Below are 20,798 nucleotides of genomic sequence, written 5' to 3'. Positions count from 1 at the left end.
AGCATCATTTTTGAGTCATCAGCCATTAGAGTATAATGCAAATGTTACTGAACGTGTTGTGGCTGCTCTCTCTTCAGTTCTTTCACATAATGATGCTGAGGAACATGTTGTGACTGCTGTCTCTTCAGTTCCTGCACATAATGATGTTACTGAACATGTTGTGACTGCTGTCTCTTCAGTTCCTGCACAGACTCCTGCTGTCACAGTGAGGAATAACCAGTCAGTGAATTCTCTGGCGGTGAACTGGACGACACCAGCAGGAAATGTGTCTTCTTATAATGTCAGTGTGATGGGAGATGTAAATAACACAATACAGACCACATCCACACAAGTGACCTTCACATCCTTGTTGCCGGGCAGAAATTACACCATCACTGTCCAGACAAACAGCGGAAGCTGCAGCAGCGCTATTACTACAGCATCGGAAGCCACATGTGAGTACGGAGAAATGTCTCCACTAACAGCAAATACTGGCATCAGCTAAGCATAAATTCTGTCTGTCATAACCACATACCATAACATGGTTATAATAGTAATAAAGCTATTTGTTAATATTATTAAAGTTATTTGATAATGTTATTATATCAGTAATATACCAAATTGTATGTGATTTGCTCCTCCCCAGACAAAGGAAACATTAGCACCTCCCCTATAAAATGTCCATACCATTAGCCCTACCCTCAGTGCCATAGAAAGAACCAGACTAAAGGTACATACACACGACTGATTTTTTTTTTAACGGATGGTCGTTTGGACATCAAGTCAGACGTGTGTACAAACAATTGTTCCGCTGATAAGACTGGTTTTGATGGATCCGCTTGGCAGACCGATCGTTTGTACACACGTCTGACTTGACGTCCAAACGGCCGGTCGTTTGGAAAAATCAGCCATGTGTACACACCTTAAGTGCGTATAATCCACCAGGTCATTAGCAAGTCATATCACACATGCAGGACAATATTGGATTAGAAGTATTAGCCAGGCCTATGTTCTTGTTCCTCACTTGCTGTGAAAGAACCCCAAATAGCCCTTTTGAGGTCTCCTGTGTTTTTGTGTATGACACTCCGCAGCCCACTGACACCCAGAGCTGTGTGCACACTACTGCTGTGGCCTCATTAAGTTGCAGGCACAGAACCACTCTTGTGCATTATTATTTCACTGTATTCTGACAGTACTATTGCATTTCTCTGCGTGTGACACTCCACAGCCCACTGACACCCGGGGTCGGGGGGGTCTTACCCACTCTGCGACCACCTAACACAAATTAGCGGCCACAGAGTTGCTCCATTTTCCTCAGTCACGCCATATGGCAATATCTCACGAGTAGCGAGTTTAGACTGGAACTCGCGCTCACACAAGCTCCCACCACTATAAACAAACGGCCACAGCAATCAGCCTGCCAGCAGCTAATTACCGCTGGCAGGCTGTAGATTGTATTTTTTTAGGAAATAAATATTGATATAGCGCTGACATCTTGCACATCGCTGTACAGAGTATATTGGTATAGTGTCTTGTCTCCAGCTAAACAGAATTCCAGCAGTAGCAGGTGTAGCGCCTCCCTGAGGCGCTACACTTGCTACTGCTGGAATTCTGTTTTGCCCCCACTTTATTGCCTGATGAAGCGGGCTCGGCCTGCGAAACGCGTTGCACTTTTGGGGTACCATATAATAAATGTGATTGCTACTTTTCAGACAGTCTTTCGTGTCTGCTTTATGGAGGTAAGTCCACCACTTCCTCCAAGCAAATTTTAAAGGTTTTATCCACTTTTATTCTGCTGGCGCCTCTGTTCTCCTACTGCAAAATCGTGTCCACCTCTGGTGGAGGGGTGATCTACCCCTTTTTCTCATCTACAGAGAGCGACTTCTTAATCCTGAGTGAGGACAGGTCTAATCTCCTCACCTGCTTATACAGTGGTTGCCTGTGTGGTAACCCACGTTTGTGAGTATATTCTTCTCACTGATTTGCCTTACTTCGTTTATGTTTTACCATACTACACTATATTGGGCTCTCGGTTTCTCTATATTTTGTCTCCAGCTGTCCCTTTGATGGGCTCACAATCTAATTCCTGCCACAGCCATACAGTTTTACACAGTATATGGCCAATTTAGGGATAGTGATGTCGCAAACTTCCGATTTTCGGTTCGCGAACCTCCGCGGAAAGTTCGGTTCGCGAAAAAGTTTGCAAACCACAATAGACTTCAATGGGGAGGCGAACTTCAAAATTTAAAAAAATTTCTACTGGCTGGAAAAATGATAGAAAACATGTTTCAAGGGTCCACTGCACCACCAACACTACATGCTGAAGCCAGCCCAGCATGTACCATTTATGCTCAATCCATTTATGCGCAAAAATACAATTCCGCGAAAAGCGGTGACCATCCCTACTAGAGAGAGAGAGAGATAATTCTACCTGGTTATCTGGGGTTCTCTTTGGACAACTGTTGAACACAAAAGGCAAGGCCATGCTTGGCTAGCAGTGGCTGGATGGTGTAATGGTTAATGGCTCTCCCTCTGACACAGGAGTCCAGGGTTCGAATCTCGGCTCTGTCTGTTCAGTAAGCCAGCACCTATTCAGTAGGAGACCTTAGGCAAGTCTTCCTAACGCTGCTACTGCCTATAGAGCGTGCCCTAGTGGCTGCAGCTCTGGTGCTTTGTGTCCGCCAGGAGAAAAGCGTGATATAAATGTTATTTGTCTTATCCAATTTTTCTTTTGGATTGAGCATAAATGGTACATGCTAGGCTAGCTTCAGCTAGTAGTGTTGGTGGTATAATGGATATGTTAGTTACCTACCCTACACTGAGGCCTGGGTTCAATCCCCAGCCACGGTATGTAAGCTGGCTTTTGAAATACTGGAATTCCTTGGCAGATGAGACCCTCCCCCCTCCGGTAGGAGGGAGGAGGGAATAGGTAGAAGGGTAGGAGAGGAGGGAGGAGAAGCCTACAAGAGGCTAATTAAACTCCCTAGCAGCTGTCCCTTAACTAATTAGTATAGGCAGACGAGCGAGTCAAATGGCTTAAGGACCTTGCCTTGTATAAGGGGGGTGGGGCTCCACCAGTGAGTGCAGTCTGATTGGCAACAATGTGCCTGCTGACTGTGATGTAGAGGGTCAAAGTTTTGCTCAATAGAGCATTATGGGGCGAATCGAACTTCCGGGAAAGTTTGCCTTTGGCAGGCGAACGCGAATCTCTGAAGTTCGCCGTGAACCGTTCGCCGGCGAACCGTTCGAGACATCTCTATTTAGGGAGGCGAGGGGGAAGATATAAAAATGTAGGGCTTTTTTAATGAAAAAAAAAATGCAGCAGCAATCAGAGACCACCGAAAGAAACAAAATTTGGGTGCTACGTTGTATGACCGAGCAATAAACTGTTTACAGTGAGCCTCCAGACTAAAAATCTACTAAGCAGCACTGAAAAGGCTTGGTGTTTCTTTAACAGTTTCACAGCATCAGAACTTTGTTTTTCTTACATAAGCCTTATTTTTAGCTGCACAAAAGCTTAAGCTCCACCCATCAAAGAAAACTGCCTGGGCTTTTTTACCCCTGATACTGTGCCAAGCATGATGGGACTTCCTATGTTGCTATTCACGTTTCCTAGCAACTGGGAGGGGTGATAAGGACACAGGACAGTTGGAACTGTGTCTCATGCTCTCTGTCACCTCCTTTCAACCAAAAAGATGGCTGCCCTCACGAAATCAAACATTTGCCTGTTCTTTTAAAACAGGGTGGGTATGAGATTATATTACCTATCTATTTTAATTAACATAACTAATGTAACTTAATAACAGTATGTTTGTTTAGGCTGAAGTTCCTCTTTAAGTGTGAAGTGCTGAATTGTAAATTGCCTGGTCACTAGGGGGTATAAACCCAGTGGCGTAGCTACAAACCTCTGGGCCCCGATGCGGAATCTGGATGTGCCCCCCCCCCCCCCCCCCCCGGCAACAACAGCCCCCCCTCCCCCGGCAACACCCGACGGACGCACACACATATCAAAATCCCTATAGCCAGCTATAGGTCCCCCCAGTATAGGTAGCCAGGCATAGGTAAGCCAGTATAGTTGCCCCCGGTATAGGTGAGATAGGCAGGCGCCGCCGGTATAAGTTAGATAGATAGGTGCCCCCAGTACAGGTTAGCTAGGTGGGTGCCTCTAATATAGGTAGCCAGAATAGTTGCCCCCAGCGTAGGTTAGATAGGTAGGTGCCCCCAGTATAGGTTAGTTAGGTAGGTGCCTCCAATATAGGTAGCCAGTTTAGTTGCCACCTCTATAGGCTAGCTAGGTGCCCCCAATACAGGTTAGATAAGTAAGTGCCCCCAGTATAGGTTAGATAGGTAGGTGCCCCCCAGTATAAATTAGATTAGGTCGGTGCCCCCCAGTATAGGTTAGATTAGGTAGGTGCCCCCCAGGATCGATTAGGTAGCTGCCCCCAGGATAGATTAGGTAGGTGCCCCCCAGTATAGGTTAGATTAGGTAGCTGCCCCCCAGGATAGATTAGGTAGCTTCCCCCCAGGATAGATTAGGTAGCTGCCCCCCAGGATAGATTAGGTAGCTGCCCCCCAGGATAGATTAGGTAGCTGCCCCCCAGGATAGATTAGGTAGCTTCCCCCCAGGATAGATTAGGTAGCTGCCCCCCAGGATTAGGTTAGATTAGGTAGCTGCCCCCCAGGATAGATTAGGTAGCTGCCCCCCAGGATAGATTAGGTAGCTGCCCCCCAGGATAGATTAGGTAGCTGCCCCCCAGGATAGATTAGGTAGGTGCCCCCCAGTATAGGTTAGATTAGGTAGGTGCCCCTGAGGATAGATTAGGTAGCTGCCCCCCAGGATAGATTAGGTAGCTGCCCCCCAGGATAGATTAGGTAGCTGCCCCCCAGGATAGATTAGGTAGCTGCCCCCAGGATAGATTAGGTAGGTGCCCCCCAGTATAGGTTAGATTAGGTAGGTGCCCCCCAGGATAGATTAGGTAGCTGCCCCCCATGATAGATTAGGTAGCTGCCCCCCAGGATTAGGTTAGATTAGGTAGCTGCCCCCCAGGATAGATTAGGTAGCTGCCCCCCAGGATAGATTAGGTAGCTGCCCCCCCCCCAGGATAGATTAGGTAGCTGCCCCCCAGGATTAGGTTAGATTAGGTAGCTGCCCCCCAGGATAGATTAGGTAGCTGCCCCCCAGTATAGGTTAGATTAGGTAGCTGCCCCCAGGATAGATTAGGTAGGTGCCCCCCAGTATAGGTTAGATTAGGTAGCTGCCCCCCAGGATAGATTAGGTAGCTGCCCCCAGGATAGATTAGGTAGGTGCTCCCCAGTATAGGTTAATTAGGTAGGTGCCCCCCAGGATAGATTAGGTAGCTGCCCCCCAGGATAGATTAGGTAGCTGCCCCCCAGGATTAGGTTAGATTAGGTAGCTGCCCCCCAGGATAGATTAGGTAGCTGCCCCCCAGGATACATTAGGTAGGTGCCCCCCAGTATAGGTTAGATTAGGTAGCTGCCCCCCAGGATAGATTAGGTAGTTGCCCCCCAGGATAGATTAGGTAGGTGCCCCCCAGTATAGGTTAGATTAGGTAGCTGCCCCCCAGGATAGATTAGGTAGCTTCCCCCCAGGATAGATTAGGTAGCTGCCCCCCCCCCCCAGGATAGATTAGGTAGCTGCCCCCCAGGATTAGGTTAGATTAGGTAGCTGCCCCCCAGGATAGATTAGGTAGCTGCCCCCCAGTATAGGTTAGATTAGGTAGCTGCCCCCAGGATAGATTAGGTAGGTGCCCGCCAGTATAGGTTAGATTAGGTAGCTGCCCCCCAGGATAGATTAGGTAGCTGCCCCCAGGATAGATTAGGTAGGTGCTCCCCAGTATAGGTTAATTAGGTAGGTGCCCCCCAGGATAGATTAGGTAGCTGCCCCCCAGGATAGATTAGGTAGCTGCCCCCCAGGATTAGGTTAGATTAGGTAGCTGCCCCCCAGGATAGATTAGGTAGCTGCCCCCCAGGATAGATTAGGTAGCTGCCCCCCAGGATTAGGTTAGATTAGGTAGCTGCCCCCAGGATAGATTAGGTAGCTGCCCCCTAGGATTAGGTTAGATTAGGTAGCTGCCCCCCAGGATAGATTAGGTAGCTGCCCCCCAGGATAGATTAGGTAGGTGCTCACCCAGTATAGGTTAGATTAGGTAGGTGCCCCCCAGGATAGATTAGGTAGCTGCCCCCCAGGATAGATTAGGTAGCTGCCCCCCAGGATTAGGTTAGATTAGGTAGCTGCCCCCCAGGATAGATTAGGTAGCTGCCCCCCCAGGATAGATTAGGTAGCTGTCCCCCCAGGATAGGGCAGGTAGGTAGGTGCCCCGTCCCCATAATGGAGGGGGGGGCCGCAGCCGCGGGGAGGGCAGCCCGACCTCTCCCTCCCTTCCTCTCCCTGGGCCCCCCCCCCCCCCCCTCAGATGCAGAGTGAGCGGCTCACGGAAGCGCTGTAGGCAGAACTCACCTCCGTCCCTGGTTCCACTCGCCGCTGGTCTTCTCCTCTCTGGCTGGCACTGCATAGATGCTGTTACACACGCAGCTTCCGGCTAAGCTGCGTGTGTAGCAGCATCTATGTAGAGCCAGCCAGAGAGGAGAAGACCAGCGGCGAGTGGAACCAGGGACGGAGGTGAGTTCTGCCTACAGCGCTTCCGTGAGCCGCTCACTCTGCATCTGAGGGGGGGGGGCGGGGAGAGGAAGGGAGGGAGAGGTCAGGCTGCCCTCCCCGCGGCTGCGGCTCCCCCCTAGCAGCGCACACGGGCCGCATGGCCCTCCAAACGGAGATGGCCCCCCCGGGCCCCTCCCCCGCCTCCTCAGGAGCCGGGCCCGGTCGCCAAGGCGACCGCTGCGACCACGGACCCTACGCCCTTGTATAAACCTCTGGACCTCAAGAGGTTAAAGCATGGAAGTCAAATACAATCACTTAAAGAAACTGTGCCCAACCTAAGGTCTGCGGGCCTTAGGTTGGGCAGAGCTGCTTAAATCCAACTTTTGTGGCCTGTATAAGTGTCCTGAGGAGGAGGATCGGAGATTGTGTCATAGGTTTACACAGCGTAGTCGCGTTCTCCGCAGTAGCGCTGTGATAGTTAGAGACCCTCATCCATTGGTTGCTGCAGGAACCACCCTACAATAGGAATCAGCCTAGGAACAATAGCGGACTCCTGCAGTATACTCTAATGCAACATGTGCACTGTGAACAGCACATTGATTTTTCAGTGCTGTGAGTTGGGCTGCTGTTACAGGCTGCTGTAACATGAGCCTGTACAGTCCCACTGTGAAAGCAGCCTTAGGGCGGGATAGGGAAATGAAGGGGAGGACCTCCCTGCACTCCCAGTATGCTCTGCAGTATCTGTTATGCGACCTGAGGCCTCCTTAGGAGCTTGGATATAAATAGGATTGCTATTCAGCCAACAACAAAGTAAGAGAGATTTTTAACTTCAATATTGCCTTTTTGGCTTCCTTCTAAACTGTTTAACACAGGAGAATAGAGGTTTAAATTAGCTTTTGTAGCCTAACAGTTACTCTTTAAATGTATTAAGTGAAGAATGTGACACATTCTCTGACTGCGGAGAAGCTGCTGGAGACAGAGAGACACTGAAAGCTTGTCTGGCTGCAAAACAGCAATGAATAAAACCAGTTATTAATAAAATGCAAAGTCAGCTCACAAAGAAAAAAACTGTACTTTTGGAAACCTATAACTTCTAAATGAATAATACTTATGCACAAATGCAAATATGATAACCGTATGGCGTATAAAAAGTAGGTAAACATGTTTTTATTGATTATTATGTCACGGTTTTAAACCGCTTTAAAGTATAATGCCGAAATTGTAAATAATCGAATAACCTATCACCCGGGATCATGTAGCATTCTTGAAAGGCCACAAATGATAATAGGCGATGGGAAGGGGCAGGGCAAAGGTCTAGCAAATAATCCAGGCCTACACTTCCCCAGTATCTTTGAAATGCACTGGAAAGTGACCTACTAAAATTAGGGGACCCCAGTATACAGACCGTAGAGAAGGTCTGGATATCCAGTTCAAGTCAGTTGCATGGGTCTGCCAAAGTACATTTTATGGATGATGGGGTGTTCTGGATAGGAAGGTTCGTCATGGATGGGTGCCTCCAAATAAGTGCTAGGGAGGAGTGTGGAAATGTAGCTGCTTTTTCCAGAAGAACCCATCTCGCATGTGGGGGCCCACTCCACAACTTGTCTATAGTGGGAAGCTAAGTAATAGGCCTTTAAGTCTGGTACCCCCAACCCCCCTCTCTCCTATCATTACTCTACGAGAAACCCTGTGCTTTTTATGCCCCAAATAAATCGGAGAAAGTCTACCTGTAAAGCTCGGAGTAATACTAAAGGAACCTGTACTGGTACAGTCTGGAATAGGTAGAGGAGTTTTGGTAAGGAGTTCATCTTTAAAGAGAACCCGAGGTGTGTTTAAAGAATGTTATCTGCATACAGAGGCTGGATCTGCCTATACAGTCCAGCCTCTGTTGCTATCCCAAACCCCACTAAGGTCCCCCTGCACTCTGCAATCCCTCATAAATCACAGCCATGCTGTGAGGCTGTGTTTACATCTGTAGTGTCAGTCTCAGCTGCTCCCCCGCCTCCTGCATAGCTCCGGTCCCTGCTCCCATCCCTTCCCTCCAATCAGCAGGGAGGGAAGGGATGCAGGCGGGGACTGGAGTTCTGCAGGAGGCGGGGAGAGCAGCAGACTGACACTATAGAGATAAACACAGCCAGCTCTGACAAGCTGTTTGTCAGCAGCGTGGCTGTGATTTATGAGGGATTGCAGAGTGCAGGGGGGACCTTAGGGGGGTTTGGGATAGCAACAGAGGCTGGGCTGTATAGGCAGATCCAGCCTCTGTATGCAGATAATAATCTCCAAACCCACCTCGGGTTCTCTTTAAGGCATAGATTTGTCCTATCCAAGAGATAGGGTAAGGTAACCATTTGAGGAGGTCAGCTTTTATCCTCTTAAAAAGAGAGGTGAAGTTAAGTTCAAATAATTTATTATAAGATGAGGCAATATGCACTCCTAACTCTTCAACCTCTTTAATTCTTTCAATATTCTGAAAGCATTGTCGAATGGTAGGGACAGAGGAGGACGTCCAAAGGGTTGGAATCAGAGCACGAGCAGCGTTCAGGAGGTGCGGAGTCAATGATTTTTTATAGCTCTTTAGGGATTCTGATGATCCATGTAGCAAGTAAGTTTCTGGGGTAAACTGAAGGGTGCTACTAGTAATCTTAGAATTTAAGTCATGGACTTCAGTCCAAAAAGGGCGAATCTTAGGGCAGTCCCAAGCTATGTGTTTTAAGTCAGCCGTATTTTGTTGACACCTCCAGTAAAGGGGAAGTCTGGGAAGAAGGAAAACATTTTTGTAGTTTGGCCAGTGTACGATAACAGCAGGTGAGAAATTTGTAGTTTTGTTCTTGGGCATAGACATTTGTGGAGGTTTAATGAGCTTAAGGAACAACTGTTCCCATTCAGCTAGAGATGAGCGTAATGACCTAATTACGATTTCGCGAAATTTCGCGTAATTAGTGTAATTACGATTATGGCCGTAAGTACATAATCGTAATGAAGAAGGATTTCGCGAAATTTCGCGTAAGCGTAATTTTCGCGTAATTTTCGCATTACAGTGGGTTCATGCCGTAATTTCGCATTAAACGCTACCGTAATTTCGCGTTAAACCGTAACGCTCCGTATAATATAAAAAAGCCGCCGACTTTAAGGGTTAATAGCAAAGTCCCCTTAAATGCTAAGAGCCTCAAATTTGGAGAATATATTAAGGAGATCAGGAGGAATAAGAGGAAAAATTTTTTTTTCAAAAAGACCTTATAGTTTTTGAGAAAATCGATGTTAAAGTTTCAAAGTAAAAATGTATACATTTAAAAACCCGCCGACTTTAACGGTTAATAGCAAAGCCTGCTTAAAGTTTAGGAACACCAAATTCCTAGGGTATATTAAGGGGATCAGTGGGAATAAGAGGAAAAAATTTTTTTTCAAAAAGACCTTATAGTTTTTGAGAAAATCGATTTTTAAGTTTCAAGGGCGAAAATGTCTTTTAAATTCGGAAAATGTCAGGTTTTTTTGCACAGGTAACAATAGTGTATTATTTTCATAGATTCCCCCAAGTGGGAAAAGTTTTACTTACTTCGTTCTGAGTGTGGGAAATATAAAAAAAAAACGACGTGGGGTCCCCCCTCCCAGACCTCTTTAACCCCTTGTCCCCCATGCAGGCTGGGATAGCCAGAATGCGGAGCACCGGCCGCGTGGGGCTCCGCACCCTGACTATACCAGCCCGCATGGTCCATGGATTGGGGGGTCTCGGAAGGGGAGGGGCAGCCAAGCTTTCCCCTCCCCCTCCGAGCCCTTGTCCAATCCAAGGACAAGGGGCTCTTCTCCACCTCCGATGGGCGGTGGAGGTGGAGGCCGCGATTTCCTGGGGGGGAGGTTCATGGTGGAATCTGGGAGTCCCCTTTAAAAAGGGGTCCCCCAGATGCCCACCCCCCTCCCAGGAGAAATGAGTATAGAGGTACTTGTACCCCTTACCCATTTCCTTTAAGAGTTAAAAGTAAATAAACACACAAACACTTAGAAAAAGTATTTTAATTGAACAAAAAACATAACCACGAAAAAAGTCCTTTAATATTCTTAATTAACCATTAATGTCCCTTTAAATAAATGATCCCTCGAAATAGCCTCGGAAATATACTAAACAGTTACAATATAACAAAGTTATTACAATGTAACAACTTTGTTACATTGTAACTACGCCGCACCCGACGCCACTCGCCGCTCAGCCGCCGCACCCGCACGCACCCGACAGAGCTCTGAGCTATATAGCTCAGAGCTCCCTAAGCATCTTTGTATTTGGGCTCCAAGGAGCCCCATTGGTCCTTAGCAGACCAATGGGGTTCCTTTAAATCAGAAGGAACCCCATTGGTCTGCTAAGGACCAATGGGGCTCCTTGGAGCCCAAATACAAAAATGCTTACAGAGCTCTGAGCTATATAGCTCAGAGCTCTGTCGGGTGCGTGCGGGACGCTAAGTCCCCGCCGGCTCCCGCTGTCCACCCCGCCCACATCTGTCACCCACATGTCACCCACATGTGGGTGACATGTGGGTGACATGTGGGAGAGGCGGGGAAGGCAGCGGGAGCCGGCGGGGACTTAGCGTCCCGCACGCACCTGACAGAGCTCTGAGCTATATAGCTCAGAGCTCTGTAAGCATCTTTGTATTTGGGCTCCAAGGAGCCCCATTGGTCCTTAGCAGACCAATGGGGTTCCTTCTGATTTAAAGGAACCCCATTGGTCTGCTAAGGACCAATGGGGCTCCTTGGAGCCCAAATACAAAGATGCTTAGGGAGCTCTGAGCTATATAGCTCAGAGCTCTGTCGGGTGCGTGCGGGTGCGGCGGCTGAGCGGCGAGTGGCGTCGGGTGCGGCGTAGTTACAATGTAACAAAGTTGTTACATTGTAATAACTTTGTTATATTGTAACTGTTTAGTATATTTCCGAGGATATTGCGTGGGAACTGGCTTTTAAAGGGACAGGTAAGTATTAATGGTTAATTAAGAATATTAAAGGACTTTTTTCGTGGTTATGTTTTTTGTTCAATTAAAATACTTTTTCTAAGTGTCTGTGTGTTTATTTACTTTTAACTCTTAAAGGAAATGGGTAAGGGGTACAAGTACCTCTATACTCATTTCTCCTGGGAGGGGGGGTGGGCATCTGGGGGACCCCTTTTTAAAGGGGACTCCCAGATTCCACCATGAACCTCCCCCCCAGGAAATCGCGGCCTCCACCTCCACCGCCCATCGGAGGTGGAGAAGAGCCCCTTGTCCTTGGATTGGACAAGGGCTCGGAGGGGGAGGGGAAAGCTTGGCTGCCCCTCCCCTTCCGAGACCCCCCAATCCATGGACCATGCGGGCTGGTATAGTCAGGGTGCGGAGCCCCACGCGGCCGGTGCTCCGCATTCTGGCTATCCCAGCCTGCATGGGGGACAAGGGGTTAAAGAGGTCTGGGAGGGGGGACCCCACGTTTTTTTTTTATATTTCCCACACTCAGAACGAAGTAAGTAAAACTCTTCCCACTTGGGGGAATCTATGAAAATAATACACTATTGTTACCTGTGCAAAAAAAACTGACATTTTCCGAATTTAAAAGACATTTTCGCCCTTGAAACTTAAAAATCGATTTTCTCAAAAACTATAAGGTCTTTTTGAAAAAAAAAATTTTCCTCTTATTCCCACTGATCCCCTTAATATACCCTGGGAATTTGGTGTTCCTAAACTTTAAGCAGGCTTTGCTATTAACCGTTAAAGTCGGCGGGTTTTTAAATGTTTACATTTTTCCTTTGAAACTTTAACATCGATTTTCTCAAAAACTATAAGGTCTTTTTGAAAAAAAAATTTTTCCTCTTATTCCTCCTGATCTCCTTAATATATTCTCTAAATTTGAGGCTCTTAGCATTTAAGGGGGCTTTGCTATTAACCCTTAAAGTCGGCGGCTTTTTTAGATTATACGGAGCGTTACGGTTTAACGCGAAATTACGGTAGCGTTTAATGCGAAATTACGGCATGAACGAAACGCGAAATTTCGCATTGAAAATTACGCTTACGGTATTTTCAATTACGATTTTAATGGCAATTACGCTACCGCAATTTCGCATCGTAATCGCGAATTTCGCATGCGTAATTATAGTAATGCGAAATTTCGAAAATTTCAGCTCAACTCTACATTCAGCGTCTGGAAACTGTTTTCCCAGGGCTCTGTGCCATTCCTTCTGAAAGGGTAAGAGAATCTGAGTGTCAACTGGACCAAGTAAGTTATATAGCCAGTATGTGACGTGTCAATGGGGACCTAGTGCTTTTCACTTTTGCTCGGGTATTGGGATGTCTAAGGTGCAGAGCAACCTTACTTGAGGAGAGAAAGTGGGTGATTTGTTTGAATTTCCAGAAGGAAATCGGGGTAGGAGAAGTCATTGTAGCTTATTACCCTGTTGTTAACTACAAAGTCTCAAAATTGAGGGATGTGTTAGGGAACCTACCCTTCTAGAAATCTTCTATTAAGACCCGATACAAAATCAGGATTACTTCGTACAGGAGTCATTGGACCAAGTGCGAATGAAGGGAGTAGAACTTGGTTGCATTATTGAAAGCATTGAGGGAGGCATTTATTAATGGATGGGAGACCACTGTTTTGGAAGATGGTGAGAGTGCACTCCACAGTAGATCAGCAAGGTCACCTTCCACAAATGCCTGTTCAAGTCCAACCCAGTACTTGATGTCTGCATGTGCCAACCAATCAACAATTCTGGAGAGTAGTGAGGCTAATGCTTCATACACACTTGAGATAAAAGTCTTTGGAAAATGAAAGATCACAGACCAATTTTACCCCCTTCCATGTAGTATGAGAGCCATACTCTACACAGTCTTTTCTATGGAGCTGCACTCCCCAACAAATAAAATCTTTGCAGGATGCTGCACACACAGATGCCCGTACACACTCAAAAGATCATTATCTGCAAAAGATCTGTTCCTTCAAAAGATCCATTCCATGCAAAATGCATTATAGTCTATGAGATCTGCAGATCATCATACACACTTGGTTTAACAGACAATCATCTGCAGATTATCTGCAGATCAGATCCACCAGGATGGATTTTCAGATCTGCAGATGATTGCCAGATATGCAGATGAAGTCTGTTAAACCAAGTGTGTATGATGATCTGCAGATCTCATAGACTATAATGCATTTTGCATGGAATGGATCTTTTGCAGGAACAGATATTTTGCAGATAATGATCTTTTGAGTGTGTACGGGCATCTGTGTGTGCAGCATCTTGCAAAGATTTTATCTGATGGGGAGTGCAGCTCCATAGAATAGACTGTGTAGGTATGGCTCTCATACTACATGGAAGGGGGTAAAATTGGTCTGTGATCTTTCATTTTCAAAAGACAGTTATCTCAAGTGTGTATGCAGCATTAGTGATATACATCTAAAGATGGGCAGACCTACCCCACCATCTGGCTTCAGGCGTCTTAATGAGTTAACCGCAATGTGAGGTTTTTTCTTTGGGTTGTAATTATTTTTTTATAAATGCATTTTAACAGGATTAATAAGAAAAAAATGGAAAAAAATCATTATTTCTTAGTTTTCAGCCATTATAGCTTTAAAGTAAGCCATGCTACCATAGTTAAAACCTATGTATTTTATTTTTATTTTTTTTTCCATTAAAAATTTTATTTGGGTAATATTTTGGTGTGGGAAATAAAGTTAATTTTTAATGTTATTATATGTGTAAATTGTAATGTATAAATTGTGTAGATGTAGTTTTACTATTTGGCCACAAGATGGCCACCTTCACTTTTTTTTTTTTTCTTCTTCTTGTGCTTCTCGCTAAGCGGAAGCACAAGGATAATGTGGAAAATTTACGTGCATAAAGACTGAAGCCTCTTGTAAGAGCGCTTCAGTTTTTCTGCTGGGGACACGGATCGGTGATCGGGAACCATGTTCCCGTTCACTGATCCCAGGGCTACCGGGGGACAGCACGGGGGCACGCCCGCGATCGCGTGTGGGAGCGCGCCGAAGCGCAGCACCACAGCAGAGCAGCCGCCCGGACATGAGCTTCACCCGAAGGACACCCGAGGCGAAAATAAACAAATTCAATAAATGATTGTATCTCTCTTTCTTTTCTTAAAAATGACTTTTCAAGATATTCCACAGTTTTATTTTATGTTTGAATCTACTTTTTAAGTTTTAACTGTTGTATTGTTTTTGCTCCATGACACATTCATTGAAGTATGCCAGAGCTAATATCTATAAACTATTGACCCCTTTTATCTCTTTCCTACTCTCAGAAGACATTTTCTGTTAGGAAAGTGTTTTATAGTTGGAATTTCTTATCAGTGAGGGTCACACTGTAGTTACTTCCTGTCTGAGTGAGGACTGAATCAGCCACTTATATACCTGATATTTAACTCTCTCAGGCAGAGAAAGAAAAAAAGGAACACAGCATAGTTCTTTGTGTACATACACATGTCTATCTCATCATGTCACATGTCACCTCGGGTATCCTTTAAGTATAAAAAAAAGGAAAAAAAGTCCCCGAGTTGTACCTAAAAAGGAGAAAAAGGTTAGTTACGCAACAAGTTGCAGACAATCAACTGTGTAGCATTATATCAGGGTGGGTAGAATAGGGACAATACACTAAAGCTGTGAAATTAAATGCCATCCTGTAAATGCGATCCTGTAAAGGATTAAAGTAGACTTCTGGTGGGGGTACCCAAAGTAAGTCCGAATTTGATTGAAAAGCTAGGGTGTAATACCGGTCCCGTTATAAGGTTCTCGGCAGTTCAAAAAGCCCCAGTTGTAGAACATCGGTGTATTCGGGAATAGGATGCATAATGTACCGTAAGTAAGCATATGTCCAAGTAACATAATTCTGAAATAAGCATTATAGAAAAATAAAAGCTATTCTTGGTGACACAAAAAAGTAATCAAAAAGCTGAAAGGTTTTACCGCAGTGCTAGGGGTCACCACCACTTTGTGATTGGGGTAATAGGGCCTTGGTAATTGCAGCTGAACGAGATGTGGAACGAAGCTTCCTTTTCTTTGGCTCCAAGGGAGGCTGAAATTTTTTTGGCCTTGTCATGACTGCAACTTGTAGCAGTTTCCACCGAGTGTCCATCAGATTCTGAGGAGGAAGGATGTCTCAATCTCCTTTGACTAAATGATGTAGTAAGATCCATGTCGGTATACCAGTCAGGGATCTGCATCTTCAGTAATTTCAGAGCTTGGCAAAAATCAGCGGGAACACAGAGGTTCTCCACCATCCCGTTTTTCGTTGCAGTTAAACAGAAAGGAAACCTCCATCTGTAGGGTATATTGTGATGACACAAAGGTTTCAATAGTGGCCTGTTTTGCAGAGTTATGGACAATATATCTTGGAACAACTTTATCTCAACGTTGTTGAAATATATTGCATCTTGATTCCAGGCTTTTTGCTTTTGTCTTCTTTCAGACTAAAACTTTGGAGGCAGTATATTAAATCTCTGGGCAGATCGTCGTCAGATCCCCAGGGTCGTAGTGCTTGGTGAGCGCAGTCTAGTATAATAGGGGAATCAGAGTTTCTATTAAAGGAATCCTCAGGCAAAAATTAAAAAAAAAATCAGCCTGACTCACCTGGGGCTTTCTCCAGCCCCTTGCAGCCGACTGTCCCACACCGACCACTCCATTCTCCACCACTGTCCCGGGCTCCCCGCACTCTGTTCAGGCCGACCTTCGAGATCGTCCTTACTGCAGATGAGCGAAGCGCCGCTGTCAGTCATGGCCACGTGGTCCGTGGCGCACTGCGCAAGTGCAGTAGTTCTGCACCTGCGCAGTATGCCACGGGCAACGTGGCCATGATTGACCGTACGCTTCACGCAGGCACAGTAAGGACCTCGGCCTCTGCACCATGCGGGGAGACCTAGACGGCGGTGGAGAGTAGAGCGGTCAGCATGGGACAGTTGGCTGCAAGGGGCTGGAGAAAGCCCCAGGTGAGTAAAGCTTTTTTTTCAATTTTTAGCCTAATAACTCCTTTAACCAGCTGAGCGGTCTGGACGAGCTCAGCTCGTCCATCACCGCCGGAGGCTGCCGCTCAGGCCCTGCTGGGCCGATTTTCATCAAATAAAAAGCAGCACACGCAGCCGGCACTTTGCCAGCCGCGTGTGCTGCCTGATCGCCGCCGCAGCGCGGCGATCCGCCGCGTGCAGCGGCGAAAGAGGGTCCCCCCAGCCGCCTGAGCCCAGCGTAGCCGGAACAAAATGTTCCGGCCAGCGCTAAGGGCTGGATCGGATGCGGCTGACGTCAGGACGTCGGCTGACGTCCATGACGTCACTCCGCTCGTTGCCATGGCGATCAGAAGAACGCATCCGGAGCGCCCTCTAGTGGGCTTTCATGCAGCCAACTTTCAGTTGGCTGCATGAAATAGTTTTTTTTTTATTGAAAAAAAACCCTCCCGCAGCCGCCCTGGCGATCTTAATAGAACGCCAGGGTGGTTAAGCAGGTTGTTAAAGATAGATAGCAGGCCTGACCTGATCAGGTTGGTAGTCACTGATTCAGGGACACCTCTTACTCTCATGTTTTGCCTCAGACCTCTGTCATCAAGATCTTGAAGTCGTCGATTCATATCTATAAGTTGTAGACCATGGACGGTGGAGGCAGTCTGCAAGGCCTCAACTTGCTGCGAGAGCTCTCTGCCATGTTGTTCAAGGGAGTTTACCCTTGTCACGAGGCTTGTCACTTCCTCCTTTAAGTCTGTAATAGCATCGGTGAGGGTGTGCTTAATATCAGCCGCTATATCTTGCATGATGGAGGTGGTGGGAATCTCCCTGAGCATATCTACCATGATACCACTGGCTGGAGCCTCTTCTGCTTGTAATGCAGTTTGTGTATACTGCATACCATTCGGACGTGCAGTGCATAAAGCATTGCTGATTATGCATGAAAAAATGGAATGATAAACTAGGGATGAAAAGTGATAATGTACTCAACTAAGCTGTGTGCTCAGCCAATCAGAGGGCTGCTCTCCTACACCCCGCCCATTCAGCCCTCCCTGCTCCCACTGCACTGGTGTGACATCAGCCCTTTTCCAGTGCGGGTCAGTGAGTGAGCGGGGGAAGCGGCAGAGAGGTGACGGCCCGGATACCAGGAGGCCAAGCCCTGTGATGGGTGGGCGTCTTGTGTGGTCCAACCAATAAACTGCATCATAGGAGATGTGCTGATCACTGATGATTCACTCTTTACTCTCTACGTTACTATTTGCTGCCAAAATACATTTATGTATAAGTACAACAATACTGCCAATTCCATGTCTTTGCCTTGTAATATTGTATTAGTTGAAGCATGTCTTTGTTTCGTAGATCCCACTCCACCAGGAATGATCACCTTTAATGCGATTGGAACAAACAGCACTACATTATCCTGGGGAGAAGCAGCAAATATGACCAATGTGGAAAAATCCTATAATATAACTTACTGGAAGTCCTCCTCTCCATCTGCCATTGCTGGGAGCACTACAAGTACCACAGCGAATGTCACCCTTCAGAACCTGACGTCTGGCACTAATTACACCATCTCAGTGGTGACAGTGGGGGTCCGGGGGTATCAGAGCACAGCTGTCACCGGATGGGTGGTCACAAGTAAGTCTCTACATGATGGGAAAACAGCCAATAGTGATGAGCAATCTCTGGTTGGGCGGTAATAACTGCTCACCAGTGGCGTGACTATAGGGAGGAAGAACCCGCACTCACAGAGAGGCCCGGTGGGGAGGAGGGGGCCTGGAATTCTTCCTTCCCTCCTCCACCAGGGCCCCCCTCTTATACCCCTCTCCCGTGTCTCTGCTCATCCCCCCTTTATGTGACCCACAGATCATACTATGCCCAGAGTTGACATGTATACACTGTAAGTAATAGATAGTAAATGTGTTGCTGAATATGTTATGTTGTGTGTGTTTCAGAGCCGCTGGTGGTGACATCTCTCCGTGTCGGCAATAAGACCACCTCCTCTGTGACGCTGAGCTGGAGCAGTCTGGACTATCAGAGCAGCTATACCTACAGAGTGCTGACTTATGTCACATCATCACTGATAAATACTACAACAGTGACCAATACATCTGCCACAATAACCAATCTGATCCCAGGAGGGACATATACATTCACTGTATATACAGTAGCTGCTGATAATGTTACCCTATCAGACCCTCTGGCAATAACTGACTGTACAAGTAAGTATATTATATCCTATGGAAGCAATGCTCACAAAATGAGGTTATCCCATAGGCAAGTTTAGGGGGGGGGGGATTACTGGTGTTCAGAATCCCTCCTCAGTCTATACTTTGTGTGTCTCTCTCTGTCACCCAGGTTATTGCCTCTCATTCTCCCCTCTCTTTCCCACACTCTCGTCTTCCCCCACAGGCAAACGGACACTCATGTCTCTTCCCTTTTACTGTCTCTCGCTTTCCTCTCTCTACCTTTCCCCCATTCTCTTCTATCTCTTTCTCCCACATTCCTGTTTCTGTCTCACCATCTCTCTACCACCCTTCTACCCCTTAAAAAAATACAAAATTCCACATTGTTTAATTCTAAAGACTATTATTTATTTATATATCACTGACATCTCCCATAGCACCTACAAGAGTACAGTCATGTTAGTGACTGTCCTCAGAGGAGCTCACAATCTAATCCTACCATAGTCATAGTCTAAAGTCCTACCATATTATTATGTATTGATATAGCACTGACATCCTCTGCAGCACATAACAGAGTACATAGTCATGTCCAGAGGCGGCCTTAGAGTTTGCGGGGCCTGAGGCGAGTGTCATATGCGGGGCCTAGAGACACAGGGTGTGTGTGTGTGTGTGTGTGTGTGTGTGTGTGTGTGTGTGTGTGTGTGTGTGTGTGTGTGTAGGTGTGTGTGTGTGTGTGTGTGTGTGTGTGTGTGTGTGTGTGTGTGTGTGTGTGTGTGTGTGTGTGTGTGTGTGTGTGTGTGTGTGTGTGTGTGTGTGTGTGTGTGTGTAGGTGTGTGTGTGTGTGTGTGTGTGTGTGTGTGTGTGTGTGTGTGTGTGTGTGTGTGTGTGTGTGTGTGTGTGTGTGTGTGTGTGTGTGTGTGTGTGTGTGTGTGTGTGTGTGTGTGTGTGTGCGTGTGTAATGGTTAACACTCTCGCATTGCAGCGCTGGGTCCCCAGTTCAAATTCCAGCCAGGTCAACATCAGCAAGGAGGTTGTATGTTCCCCCCGCCTGCGTAGGTTTCCGCTAGGTACTCTGGTTATGAATGATAGGATTATGCTGGGAATACACGGTGCGTTTCCCAGTAAATGCATGTAATGAGAGACAGCGTTTCACCAGTAAATGCACATAAGAGACAGCGTTTCACCAGTAAATGCACGTAATAAGAGACAGCTTGTCACCAGTAAATGCACGTAATGAGAGACAGCGTTTCCCCAGTAAATGCACGGAATGAGAGACAGCGTTTCCCTAGTAAATGCACGGAATGCGAGACAGAGTTTCCCCAGTAAATGCACGGAATGAGAGACAGCATTTCACCAGTAAATGCTCATAAGAGACAGCTTTTCACCAGTAAATGCATGTAATGAGAGACAGCGTTTCACCAGTTAATGCACATAATGACAGACAGCCAGTTTCCCCAGTATAGGTAGCCAGGTGTATAGCTGTCCCCAGTATATGTAGTCAGGCTGGCGGTGGTGGGCTGGGGGCCCCAGGGCATGGCTGGTGGTGGGCTGGAGGCCTCAGGCATGACTGGTGGTGGGCTGGGGGCCCCAGGGCAGCTCAGGCCTGGCTGGTGGTGGTGGGCTGGGCGGAAGGCCTAAGGCTCAAGCCTGGCTGGTGGTGGGCTGGGGGCCCCAGGGCAGCTCAGGCCTGGCTGGTGGTGGTGGGCTGGGTTAAAGGCCTAAGGCTCAGGCCTGGCTGGTGGTGGGCTTGGGACCCCAGGGCAGCTCAGGCCTGGCTGGTGGTGGTGGGCTTGGGACCCCAGGGCAGCTCAGACCTGGCTGGTGGTGGTGGGCTGGGGGCCCCAGGGAAGCTCGGGCATGGCTAGTGGTGGTGGGCTGGGGGCCCCAGGGCAGCTCAGGCCTGGCTGGTGGTGGTGGGCTGGGGGCCCCAGGGCAGCTCAGGTCTGGCTGGTGGTGGTGGGCTGATGGCCCCAGGGCAGCTCAGGCCTGGCTGGTGGTGGTGGGCTGGGGGCCCCAGGGCAGCTCAGGCCTGGCTGGTGGTGGTGTGCTGGGGGCCACAGAGCAGCT

General features: G+C 47.4%; 1 protein-coding gene across 1 annotated transcript in view; it reads left to right on the top strand.

The window, feature by feature from the left end:
* LOC137537962 (receptor-type tyrosine-protein phosphatase beta-like) overlaps positions 1 to 20,798 on the top strand; it is a 557,484-nt gene that overhangs the window by 199,310 nt on the left and 337,376 nt on the right. The window contains exons 5-7 of the mRNA XM_068259886.1: positions 180 to 434; positions 17,905 to 18,183; positions 18,501 to 18,767. Of these exons, the coding sequence (XP_068115987.1) occupies positions 180 to 434; positions 17,905 to 18,183; positions 18,501 to 18,767 (801 nt within the window). The remainder of the gene's footprint in view (positions 1 to 179; positions 435 to 17,904; positions 18,184 to 18,500; positions 18,768 to 20,798) is intronic.

The sequence above is a fragment of the Hyperolius riggenbachi genome, chromosome 11 (genome assembly GCF_040937935.1).
Source record: "Hyperolius riggenbachi isolate aHypRig1 chromosome 11, aHypRig1.pri, whole genome shotgun sequence".
NCBI lineage: Eukaryota > Metazoa > Chordata > Amphibia > Anura > Hyperoliidae > Hyperolius > Hyperolius riggenbachi.
Note: the sequence above shows the minus strand (reverse complement) of the source record. Positions and strands in the feature narration are given on the sequence as shown.